At 45.9% G+C, this 13169-nt stretch overlaps 1 protein-coding gene and 1 long non-coding RNA gene across 3 annotated transcripts in view; one reads left to right on the forward strand and one right to left on the reverse strand.

The window, feature by feature from the left end:
• The window catches only part of LOC144680666 (uncharacterized), a 475346-nt gene that overhangs the window by 361062 nt on the left and 101115 nt on the right, over nucleotides 1-13169 (reverse strand). The window lies entirely within an intron of this gene.
• The window catches only part of myom2b (myomesin 2b), a 175737-nt gene that overhangs the window by 68402 nt on the left and 94166 nt on the right, over nucleotides 1-13169 (forward strand). For both annotated transcript variants that reach the window (XM_078541894.1, XM_078541896.1), the window contains exons 15-17: nucleotides 538-721; nucleotides 5085-5259; nucleotides 6078-6199. In XM_078541894.1, the coding sequence (XP_078398020.1) occupies nucleotides 538-721; nucleotides 5085-5259; nucleotides 6078-6199 (481 nt within the window). The remainder of the gene's footprint in view (nucleotides 1-537; nucleotides 722-5084; nucleotides 5260-6077; nucleotides 6200-13169) is intronic.

Raw genomic sequence — 13169 nt, forward strand, 5'->3', positions numbered from 1 at the left:
TTAGCTCCATTTTCCTGCCAGCTTCCCATAACCCTTGACTCCCTTTTAGATCAAAAGTCTGTCTAACTCAGTCTTGAATATGTTCAATAACTCAGCCTCCACTGCTTTCTGAGGTAAGAATTTCAAAGATTAACAACCCTCTGGAGAAGGAATTCCTCCTCATCCCCTTCTTAAATGGGAGACCCTTTATTTTTAAACTGTGCACCTTAGCTTTAGATTCCGCCACGAAGGGAAACATCCTATCAGCATCTACCTTGTTAAGCCCCCATAGAATCATATATGTTTCAATAAGATCACCTCTCATTCTTACAAACTCCAGTCCAACCTGCTCAACTTTTCTTATAAATCAACCCCTTCAACCAAGGAATCAGTCCAGTGAATCTTCTGAGCTGTCTCTAATTCAAAACTGGCAGAAAAAGCAAGTCTAACACTCTAGAGATTAAACACTCTAACACTCTTGTCGGCAATGTGCCCCTCTCAAGGCTCTGAATGATTAACCAGATAGTTTCTGTAATAAAGTTCTGCTTTCTCTTTCAGACCATGGCTGGCAGCACATCTTGGCAAAGGGTCAACCAAGAGATTGCAGCTAGATCTCCGCGTTTTGCTATATTTGACCTGGCTGAAGGAAATTCCTATCAATTCCGTGTATTTGCTGTTAACAAGTTTGGTATGAGCCATCCATCAGAGCCCACCGGACCGATTTTAGTCCACGAACGCATTGGTAATATTTTTGTTCAATGTAGTGTAAATTTTATTGTAGAATTAGTATTACAAAGCAGTATGCTATTTAAATGGATAGAGATTGCAGAACTTGGTGGTACAGAGGGATCTGGGTGTCCTGGTACATGAATCACAAAACATTGGTGTCCGAGTCCAGCAAGTGATTAGAAAGGCAAATGGAATGTTGGCATTTATTACAAGGGGAATGGAATATAAAAGTAGGGAAGTTTTACTGCAGTTGTACAGGGCCTTGGTGAGACACTGAAACACTGTATACAGTTTGGTCTCCTTATTTGGAAAAATTATAATTGTGTTAGAAGCAGTACAGGAAAGGTTCACTTGACTCATTCCTGGGATTTGGGGCTTATCTTATGAAGAAAGGTTGAACAGGTTGGAGGCTAGAAGAATTAGAGGTGATCTTATTGAAACATATAAGATCCTGAGGGGATTTGATAGGGTAGATGACAGGAGGATGATTCCACTTGTGGGAGAGACTAGAACCAGGGGACACAGTTTAAGAATCAGAGGTCTGCCATCCAAGAGAGAGATGAGGAGAAATACATTCTCTCAAAGGGTTGTTATTATGTGAAATTTTCTTCCCCAGAAAGAAGTGGGGGCTAGGTAGTTGAATTTATTCAAGGCAGAGTTCTAGATTTTTGATAGACAAGGGAGTCCAGGGTTATGGAGGGCAGATGGCAAAATGGAGTTGAGACCACAACCAAAACAACAATGGTCTTATTGAATGCTGGAGCAGGCTCGAAAGGATAAATGGCCAACTCCTGCTCCCTAAGTCCTATGTTCCTAAACACATGCTTTTATGTTCACACACACCTTGAAGAATATGTGCAACCTGACCACTGCATTCTGCTGGATCACTATGAAGATTCATTGCCAACAGACATTGCAATCAGGAATGGTAGAGTTACAATGGTGCTCGACCTCTTCATCATTGATAGCATCTTTCCAATGGAGAAAGTGAATGAATTCCAACATTTATCATTACATTTGGTTGATCCAGAAAAATCAGTTGAAACTGTTTTACCATCCAATTTTATGATGGTATTTAGAGATACTTAGAAGTGGCCATTCTTTATATGTGTGCTTCAAGAATTATATATTTGTCAATAGACAGCAATGCAGCCAAGACTGAGGTATAAAGGGTTAACATTAAATATGTAAGTAGACAGTCTACATCACCAGTGATGTAAGATCACATGACAACAGAATAAGCTGAAAGATAGTTCAATGTGCTATAGTTAGCAGAATGTTCAATAGAAGGTAGTTTACCAACAGCCTTGCTTCCAGCAGTCCCTATTAATTCTGACCAAGGACAACCTCATCTAAGACTCACAATGATGATAACAGATGGTAACAGTGGAAAAGACCATGGAAAAAACCATGGAAAAACACCTAGTAAAGAGCCCAGCGCCTGGAAAAAGCAGCAAGAGAAATGACTGTGGGACAAGGACAGCATGGGAAAAACGCCAACAGAACTCAAAGAAATGCTGGAGTGAAGAAAAGCTATGGAGGAAGCTTTGCCTTTATCAGAGTGCTTCAGCCATATGGAAGTGCTGGATCAAGTCAAGAAGTGGCAGAACTGGTGTTGTTGGTTTACCAGGTACAGAACCACTTCGATGCTAGCAGAGAAGACTAGCAAGGGACAGATCAGTACCATTCTCTATGTCATAGGCAGTCGTGAAGACGGCTTAATGGTCAGACTGGGTATACACAAAGAGACGGCAACATACAAGGAGGTTATAAAAGCCTTTGATACATATTTCAGCCTTAGAAGGAACACAATCATAGGGCAAAGTTCAATAGACACACCCAAAGACCGGGAGGGAGCATAGATTCCTTCATTAACGATTTATTTTGACTGACTGAGAATTGCAGATATGGAGCCCTGAAAGATAAATTAATTTGGGGTTCCATTATTGTAGAAGTCTTAGAAGAGACTTTTATCAGATATTCTGCAGCTGAGGGAGGATTTAAAGCAATCGAAGGCCATGCAGTTAACAAGGCAAGCAGAAGTGAGAAAGCAAATGTACTTATTCGAGGTGATGAGACTTTGTGGAGAAAACTGATGGACACACTGCGGTTTGTAGGACACAGAAGTAGCAGTGCACCGAATTGGAAATGGGGAAAGAACAAACAAAGCACTTGGCTGCCATTATTCAGTGTTCTTGCTATGGCAGGAAAAGGCTGCACCTCATATGAAAGATGCCCCGCCAAAAATGTGGAGTGCTATTCCTGTAAGAGATGAGAATGTTTTATATCTATGTGACACAGCAAAAAGCTCCAAACAGAGATTTAAGGAGCAATCAATTAAAACATGTAGAATTCAAGAAATTGACGATGAAAGACAATGAGGTGCCATTCTTGGAAGAAATTAATGGGAACTATTGGATGACATGATGGCCAATGGACAAGGTCAAGGGACAGTTGACTGCTAAACTTCAGTAGAAAGGAAGAAAAATCACAGGAACTTTGTATGTGATTCAGAACCAAGAGTGTTCATTGTTCACGAGAAACCTGCACAAATCTACAACTCATCTATAAAGTAGACGAATCGTGAGTTTTGAAGTAGACAAATCGCCAAGTTTTGGAAAAAACACTACATCTGTGATCCTATCTTGTACAGACTGAAACTGGAATAGTGAGAGGAAACAGAAGCACGCTTGTATCTATAAGAAGAAGGCCATCAATGGAATGGGCCAACTACTGAGATGATCAGGGAGACAACCTGAACAGAAAACAGATAATCGCAGATGGTTCACGTACTACTCTACTGAGTTTGAGAGAGAAAATGGAGAGCTTGAATTATATACATCCTCCTAGAGAGCTGAGAACCAGGCCAGGGAGATTGGTAATGCCTATCACAATGCTTATCTCTGTGAACCAGGGATGCAGGCAGAGACTTTGGGGGGAGATCTAGGATAACGTAAATAGTGTATTTAATAGGCTCAGTGACTTGGGGGCGGTGTAGTGTAAAGGGTTAGCGTTAACTATGCAAATAGACAATGATGTAAGATCACATGACAACAGTATGCTGAGAGATAGTTCTATATGAAGTCTCGTGCTAAGTCTTGCACTGCACAGTTAGTAGAATACTCAGTAAAGTTTACCAACAGCCTTGCATCCAGCAGTCCTCATCAATCCATTTGAAGTACAACCTCATCTAAGACCCACAATGATGATAACAGAAAATCTAGTCTTGTGTTCCTGCCTTCTTCATATCCATTGCACTCTCTAGGATGAATCACGCATAGTGATTAGAAAGGAGAAAACTGGCTGATGTATTTATCTTCCCTCGCTCATGGGCACTGCCACTAATTGTAGCGTCCAAACTCTTGTGCCAACTGAGATCGGCTAACATGGCACAGAATAGGGATTGAATCCAATATCAAGCTGGCCTTTTTTTGTCATTTGTAACAGAATGGCTATTGCACTTGTCAGTTAAACTTGAAGATGTCATGTCTCATTTTTTATTATATTTTTAAGACCAAGGGAACTATAATCTTGTTTCTAGTTCTTATTTAGCTTGTTTCACGCCCCATGTTGTCCTGAGCCAATGATAATGGTAGGATTTCCCCATGAACTACTGCAACACTAATAAATTCTGGGATATTGATCTGGCAACGATCAAAAAGTGGCATCACATCTCCAAGTCAAGATGGTGCATTATGGTGTCTTCACAACATTACTGCACTTGCCCTGGATGGTAGGGATTTGAAAGGAAGGGGGTCCTGTCAAAGTTGCTGCAATATGTTCTATAGATTGAACACATCAGTGGTGCAGGGATTGGGTTTTGAGTCCAAAGGCATGGACACCAATCAAGAGATCTGCTCTGTCTTGGATATTACTGAACAATTCCAGCCGTCCAACTGAGTGGAGAACATTCTATCACGCTCCTGACCTGGATCTTGTAGACAGAGGAGAAGCTTTAGGGGGTTCAGTAGGTGAGCCACTAATCAGAGTATTCAGCCTTCTTCCAGCTTTTAGGAATCATGGTGTTGATATGTCTGGTCTGATTAAGCTTCTGGTCAGTGGTGACCCCAAGATATTGATAGTGGATGACTTAATGATGGTGATGCCATTGGAGGGAAAAAGCTGGGTTTCTCTTGTTCAAGATGGTCATTGTCTGTCCTTAAATTGTGTGAATATTATCTGCAACTTGGCAGGCCAACCACGGTTGCTGTCCAGTTTCTGCTGTAGAATGGCAAGAACTGCTTCGTTATCAAGGAAATTATGAATGGCACTGAACTCTGCTGTGAAGTATTCTTTCTAGTCCATCCTTGAATTCTTTAAATTTCACTGTCATATTGTGATTTTTTTTTTAAAATGACTATTCTTACCTTTTTCAGAGATTCCATCTCCGCCTTCTGATGTTCGAGCTGCAAGAAACACAAAACATTCAGTTGTTGTGCATTGGGTGGCATCAAAAAGTGCCAGTGAACTGATTGGTTACTATATCGATTCTTGCTTGGTGGGAACTGATGACTGGCAGCCATGCAATCATAAGCCTGTAAAATACACAAGGTCATTCTCACAATTCCTGTCTTCAATTTGTATGAATTAAAGATAACATTTTGTTTTGAGGTAGAGGTGCACTGCATTTCACTAATGTCAACAATCCTATTGTTGTAATGTGTTGTAGTACACAAGATGTCTTCTTAAAAGATATTATATAGATCGGCTGAATGGCTCTGTGGGTTTATGCTGGATCTCTGCTGACTCTGGAACCCCTGTCTGTCCTTTTATAAAACCACTGACACAGAGGAAGAATTGGGGTTGGAGACCCTCTGTACTGGGTCTTCCCACTTTCTCAAACCCATCCTAACTTTGGAAGCCAACACCGAGAGCGGTGAGACCCATCGACTTCCAACAGGTTGCAAGTGCACCCCACCAGGGGATGGATGTCAGGGAAACAGCCTAGACCCACAGAGACAAGGTGCCAATTTATTTCTGTAAGTTCTGAAAGGCCCATTCCATGGGTTACCTTCCCGCTGATTCTGAAATCTCTGGCAGAGTGGTACCATCGGGCCCAATCCTGGTGTTTTCGCTGGGGTTGTGGCCCCTGGCCTGTGGGTTTTTGGGCCCTTCACGTCCGTGCGCTAATTCTATTGTAATAGAAGTTCAGTACATTTAAACAAACAGAAAAGGTTAATTAGTAACAAATGAAGGAAGAGGTGAGATTTAACACCCAGCAAATATTTTCTGGTTTAGATATTTTCCAGGCAATACGGAATATACCACCTCCAAAATTACATTCATACTGACCAACTTGTGAAAGCATGTGAATATATTTAGCTTAACTGAAGGATTATTTCAACAATTGCTGTGTTTTTCCCCATTAGATTTGTTGTCCATGGTCTAAAGAATGGACATAAGTACAGCTTCCGTGTGAAGACAGTCAATGCTTTGGGAGTAAGTGAGGTTTCGCAAGAATCGAAGCCCATTCTTGTCCAAGCAGCTCTTAGTGAGTACTCATTCTTGACTTTCAAATAGTTTATACATTACAATTGGGAAATACAAAGCATGAGGCTTGAAATCATTACTAAAGCAAATAAGGACTGGAGTTTAATAGTTTGGAATGCCCTGTCTGAGAGAATGATGTATATAGAATTCATTAGTACCTTTCAAAAAGGACTTGGATAAATACTTGAAGGAGAAAAATTTGCAAGGATATGAGGAAAGAGCGGGAGAGTTGGACTAACCAGATTGCTCTTTGAAAGAGCCAACGCAGACTGAATAGACTCTTTCTGTGCTGCCATATTCCATGATTTTATGATTAGAATAAAGGTTTCCTGATGGATTTTCTGATTTTAAAAAGATTTGAAAGTGTCTGAAAAATGAACATTAAAGTTTTTTTAATATCAATAAAATGAAGATACAGTTTGTTTGCAATGACACTGCCACCTTAGGACAGGATTGGAAGGGAAATAGCCCTCTTGGGAAGAGGGGTAAGTAAAGCAATAGTAGTCTAAGGGTGGAATCATCCAGTCCCATTGGCGGCAGGACCCATGGCAGGTGTGAGTGGACAATGTGGTGAGAGGTCCAAAAATCGGTTTCATGCCATTGTGCAACCAGTTTGTGATTGTCAGCTCCACCCGTCAATGGCTGGCCGCTTTTCCCGCTGCCGCATGCTGGGAACCCAATTTCAATACTTCAGCATCTCATTATAAGACCTGCCCATTGGGATCATCCCCCCAAATCAAATTTACTGCCCACGTCGGCGTGACTTCAGAACGAAATGCTTCATGACTGCCTTTAAAAGGTGTGTACCAGGCGAGCTGAACTTCAAGGGGAACGCGGAGGTGAGTGCACACAACCATGCGCAGTGCTCGCGAGCAGCACCCATGGGACGTCAAGGAAGGGGCAGGGGATCACAGGCAAGTCACTTTTTTCTGGCTGGCTTTCAGTGCGGGGCCAGAGCAAGGGCTCCAGTGCAAGTCGGGTTGGAGGGCAAGGCAGCACAGACTGAAGGAAGGACACAAGCACATGGTGGGGGGTGGGGGGTGGGCCAGTGGGGAGTGGGGGATGTGGGTGAGGGAAGCAGTGACCATTCCTCCGCAGTGGAGACCGTTCAGCAGCAGCTCCATTGACATGCTTGGAGCTGGGGCTTTGAAGCTTTTCTGCCCACTCAAGCAATGCAGAAGCATGAAAGTGCCACCAAAAGCTCCAGAACTTTTCACCCCTTGGGTGCAGACAGCAAATTAATGTGTGTTTTAGGGCGCAGCAAAGCAATAGGCTAACTAGGCAAGTTGTAGAATACCCTTGCGAAAGGTGGTCATGGTGCAGTTGCTAGTGGAGGCACTCGGAGCCCCTTACAATGTCTTTATTAAGGTTTGGACCAGTATCACTCATGGTTCAAGCTAACAGCACAGCCTTGCAGTATGGGTTTGGAGAATGCCTGAGCTGAGAGCACAACATGCAGCCCAATGGCCGAAGCTGCCGCCAATCGGTCAAGTGGAGTGGGGTGGAGGTGGGTGTGGCTTTGGACAACCATGAAGCGCACCACACACTGGCCATCCCAGTGGTGGCCAGCACTCTCCATGTTGTGTGAAGGGGCCTTCAGACTTAACCAAAAGAGGCTCTTAGGACACATATGCTAACCCACGCATCTCTCTTTGATCCTGCAGGAGCAGAACATCAGGATCATGGAGCTTGGTGATTTAGCGGTATGTCCCATGGCTTACAGGGAGTAGAGAAGAAGAAGAAGACAGCAGATGTGCCTGGCTCAGCAAAGGGAGGAGCACCTCCCTCAAGATGAAGGGCTGGCAGGGCCTGCTGCTGAAGATCCACAGAGAGCCATCGCTCATAGACACCTCATTAGACCCAGGGTCAATTGACGGCGCTTGTCATTACTGTGCATAACTGAGAACCAGTGTTGCCAAAGACTGTGCATGTCCAGGGAAATGGTTGGTCACATCTGCCACCTGCTGCAGGATTTGGTGCCACGTGAACATGGAGGGCAACCACTGCCAGTGGCCATGGTGCTCAACTTTTACGCCAGTGGCTCCTTCCAGGGCTCCGCAAGTGACCTGTGTGGGATCTCACAAGACTCCATGCACAAGTGTATCCAGGAGGTCACGGACATCATCTTTGTGAAGGCACAGAACTTTGTGCATTTGGAGTGGAATCACGAAAGCCGCAAAACAAGAGCGGTTGGATTTGCGCAGATCTCTGGTTTTCCACAGGTGCAGGGTGCCATTGACTGCACTCACGTGGCGCTTAGATATCCATGGCAACAAGCAGTCAACTATGTGAACTAAACCACCAAAATGCATCCTACAGGTCTGCGCACAGTTCCCAGGGAGCATCCATGACTCCTACATCCTTAGCAGATCTTAGATCCCTGACACCTTCCAGGGTCCACGGAGGCTGCAGGGTTGGCTCCTTGGGGACAAGGGCTACCCACAGAGGACATGGCTCGTCACGCCATACAGCAGCCTCAGACTGCAGCAGAGAGACGGTATAACGAGGCTTATGCCGTGACCTGGACTTTGGTGGAGCAAACGATAGGCATTTTGAAAATGAGGTTTCGGTGCATTGACAGGTCTGGTAGAGCACTGCAATACAGTCCCCAGAGGGTGTTGCGCAGCTTCATAGCTTGCTGCGTGCTGCACAACCTGGGGCTGCAATGGGGGGAGGACCTGGCTGAGGAAGAGATGGAAGAGCTGAATGTATCCTCCGATGAGGAGGATGTCAAAGGGGATGATGGTGGTGATGTCTTCAAAGGCAAGGATGCCGGTGATGAGGCCATCACACTGGCCAGAAGAGACAGCTGTGCTCGGGAGGTCTTCATAGCCGCAAGCTTCATGGAGGATGTTGATGAGATGCAGTGAGGATAGTCCTGACATCCTCACCTTACATCTGTGAATGTTTAACTCCTATGTGGCCAATGGCAGCGCAGATACCCTCAGTGCTCAGGTTCATGTCAGGGAGATGCAATGGAGGCCCTGATAGTCACAGGATTCCAGAAGGATGATGATGACATGCAGTGAGGACACTCCATGTATCTTCACATAGCCTCTGTGAATTTCTGACTCCTGTCTGGCTGAGGGCAGCTCACTTGCGCTCTGTGATCAAGGTCATATCATAAAGACACAGCCGTGAAACTTTAAATGCACCTGATCCTTTGTCAGCCTTCAGCACCTGACCCTTTCACACAGCATCACTGGTCACAGATGCTGAGAGCACACAGAGAGAATAACAAAACTCTGTGATGCCTGTCTACGACATTCTGGCAGCAATGACTAGCACCATCGAGGTGCAGGCATCACAGATGCCAGTCTTCAGCCAAATCGATTCATTTATTGGAAGGATGTGAATGCATTGGAGAGAGTGCAGAAGAGGTTTATGAGAATGGTTCCAAGGATGAGACACTTCAGTTATGAGGAAAGATTGGAGAAGTTGGGACTGTTTTCCTTGCAGAAGAGAAGGCTGAGAGGAGACTTCATAGAAGTTTCCAAAATCATGGACAGAGTAGATAGGGAGAAATTGTTCTCACTCATAAATGGATCAAGAACCAGAGGGCACAGTTTTAAAGTGTTTTGCAAAAGAAGCAAATGCGAGGTGAGGAAAAGCTTTTTCACACAGTGAGTAGTTAGGGTTTGGAATTCACTGCCTGGAAGTGTGGTGGAGGCAGGTTCGATTGAGGCATTCAAGAGGGCATTGAATGATTATTTAAATAGAAACAACATGCAGGGTTATGGGGAAAAAGCAGGAAATAGGCACTAAGTTAAAATGCTCAGAGTGCTGGTGCAGGCATGATGAGCCGAATGGCCTCCTTCTGCACTGTGATTCTATGTGGTATCAAGAAACGGCTGAAGGCACTGGATACTGCAAAGGCTATGGGTCCCGACAATATTCCGGCAACTGTGCTGAAGACTTGTGCTCCAGAACTTGCCGCGCCCTGAGCCAAGCTGTTCCAGTATAGCTACAACACTGGCATCTACCTGGCAATGTGGAAAATTGCCCAGGGATGTCCTGCACACAAGATCAGGACAAATCAAACCTGGCCATTTACCGCCCCCATCAGTCTGTTCTCCATCATCAGTAAAGTGATGGAAGGGGTCATCAACAGTGCTATCAAGTAGCACTTGCTTAGCAATAAGCTGCTCACTGACACTCAGTTTGGGTTCTGCCAGGGCCACTCAGCCGTTGACCTCATACCAGCCTTAGTTCAGACATGGACAAAAGAGTGACAAGTAACATTGACGCCACACAAGTGTCAGGCAATGACCATCTCCAACAAGAGAGAATCCAACCATCGCCCCTTGATATTCAATGGAATTATCATCACCGAATCCCCCACTGTCAACATCCTGGGGGTTACCATTGACCAGAAACTGAACTGGACTATCCAAATAAATACTGTGGCTACAAGAGCAGGTCAGAGACTAGGAATGCTATGGTGGGTTACTCATCTCAAAGCCTGTCCACCATCTACAAGGCACAAGTCAGGAGTGTGATGGAATACTCTCCCCTTGCCTGGATGAGTGCAGCTCCCACAATACTCAAGAAGCTCAACACCATCCAGGGGAAAGCAGCCCACTTGATTGGCACCACATTCACAAACATTCACTCCCTCCACCACAGATGCTTAGTAACAGCAGTGTGTACCATCTACAAGATGCACTGCAGGGGCTCACCAAGGCTCCTTAGACAGCACCTTCCAAACCCACGACTGCTACCATCTAGAAGGACAAGGGCAACAGACACATGGGCCAGGATTTTGCCCTTGTCAGGCAGGCTCGGCGGGGACGAGCGGGGAGCTGATCGCCACCCGTGATTGGGCCACAGCCGCGATTTCACACAGGTGGGCCAATTAAGGCCTGCCCAGCGTGAAACGCACGTGGCAGCACTCAGCGCTATCTGTGTGGGGTGGGAGGAGGGGGCCAGTGGGGAACTCCACTCATGCACGCATGCGTACGTAGGAAAAGTTCCCCGAGGAACAGAACTGCCTTAGGGAAATGAAGATTTAAAAAATTAAAAATAAAAAATTTTTAAATGTTAAGAAACATGTCCCCTAATGTGACTCTGTCACATGTGCAGGGATATGTTATTAATGAAAAGTTAAAACTTTTACTTTATTTTTAATTGCTTTTGGAAACCTCACCCCATCTGTGGATGAGGTTTCCTAAAAAATGCAAAGGCTGCTTGGCCTTTTCGCCTGCCCACCAGCTCCTGCGTGCGCCTGCTGACCGAAATATCATGCGAGTGCCCGATGTGACCGTGTGTCATTTTAAGCTTGTTCAGGTTAGGCACACACCAGCCCGATGAGCTAAAAATTCTGTCCATGGCAAGACCACCACTTGCAAGTTCCCATCCAAGCCACTCACCACCCTGATCTAGAAATATATCGCCGTTCCTTCAATGTTGCTGGGTCAAAATCCTGGAACTCCCTCCAAGAGAACTGTGGTCTCCAACAGTTCAAGAAGGCAGCTCACCACCACCTCTAGGGCAATTATGGATGGGCAATTAATGCTGACCTAGCCAGCGACACCCACATCCCATGAATGAATAAAAAAATGGCGCCACTAATGTGTCCAGTGAGTGTGAGGCCGGACCATCACTTTGGTCTGAAGGTTACACAGTGCACAGGGAAGAGGCCCTGGACTGAGACATCTGCCTTTTATCTTGTGCAGGAACCAAGGTTTCACATGTGAGTTGACACAAACACTGCTCATCATAACAAGGAGCTAAAGGCAAGGAGACATTCTTGGGAATTTATTTACAATAGTTAACATTATGTACAAGTGATTAACGCAGCCCAGGCTGTGCAACTACATCTTCTTAACCTTCCTAACCCTGCCGCTATGTCTTAGTACTCCTGGGCATCCACAGTGGAGGTGGAGGCAGCCTGCTGACTGCTACACCCTGTTTGTGATGACCTTGGCAGGTGTTCTCTGGAGGGCTGAGATATGGAGGACCCCAGTCTGCTTGGGAGTCCTGCTGTGGGCCAGCTGCACCTTCCTCAGCCTGTAGAGCTGGAGCTGCGGGGAGTCACAGGAAGAGGGGACTCGGATTGGAGGACATTCCCGGAGTCACCTGGATGGCCGGCCATGAGGTGTTGAGCTGCTGGTCCTCCTCCCTATGAGTGTCCGATGGCTCCTGGTGGACTCCTTGAGGAGAAGGGGAAGCTGGAGTGAGATCAAGCTGCACCGCATCCTCCTTGCGTTGACACTTTTGGAGGCCAACCATGGCGTCAGCGATGGAGTTCAGCACGTGCAGGACCAATGTCTCGATGGCAATGCCATCCTGCCAGTGTTGACCTCGCTGCATCAGCATAGCAGCGCTATCACCCCGGACTGAAGGTGGACAGACTCCTCCATTGTCCCTTGCAACCTGAGGAGTGCACCAGACATCCTTTCCTGATGTTCCCGTGATTGTTGCTGCAGCTCCATCAACTGATTGAGGACCAAGTCCAGAGGCTCATCATCTGACTTCGACTCAGCAAATTCCTTGTCTCCAGCAATCCTATGAGTGCCATTAACCAAGGATGTCCCTGCCTCCACCTGCTGTGGAACAGGTTGTGTGCTGTGCTCACCAGGTTGTGATCCTGGGGCCAATCTAGATGTAGGTCTCACTGAGGTGTGTGTCACTGTACTGGTGGAGGGTGTGGGTGAGTGCCATGAGGGTCTTCAATGGTGCTGCCCTGAGGGTCCTCAGCCAAGGTGCTCTCAACGTTGGTGTCGAGCTCAAGGTTGCCTGAGGGTGATGTGGCAGATGTGACTAGGACAAAAAGTGGAGATTATTAGTGCAGCCACGTTGAACACAGAACAGTGGACTCAGGGTGGTTTTGAGAGAGGGATGATGTGGTGCAGGATCCTCACGTGGATGTTTGCCGCCGACCTTACTGAAGCCACAGGAATGGTCAACGTCCCCTCCGGCCAGCTCCAATGCATGACTCTCGAACAGAATGCAGACCTTGATGTCCGGCA

Source organism: Cetorhinus maximus, chromosome 5, assembly GCF_964194155.1.
Source record: "Cetorhinus maximus chromosome 5, sCetMax3.hap1.1, whole genome shotgun sequence".
Classification (NCBI taxonomy): Eukaryota; Metazoa; Chordata; class Chondrichthyes; order Lamniformes; family Cetorhinidae; genus Cetorhinus; species Cetorhinus maximus.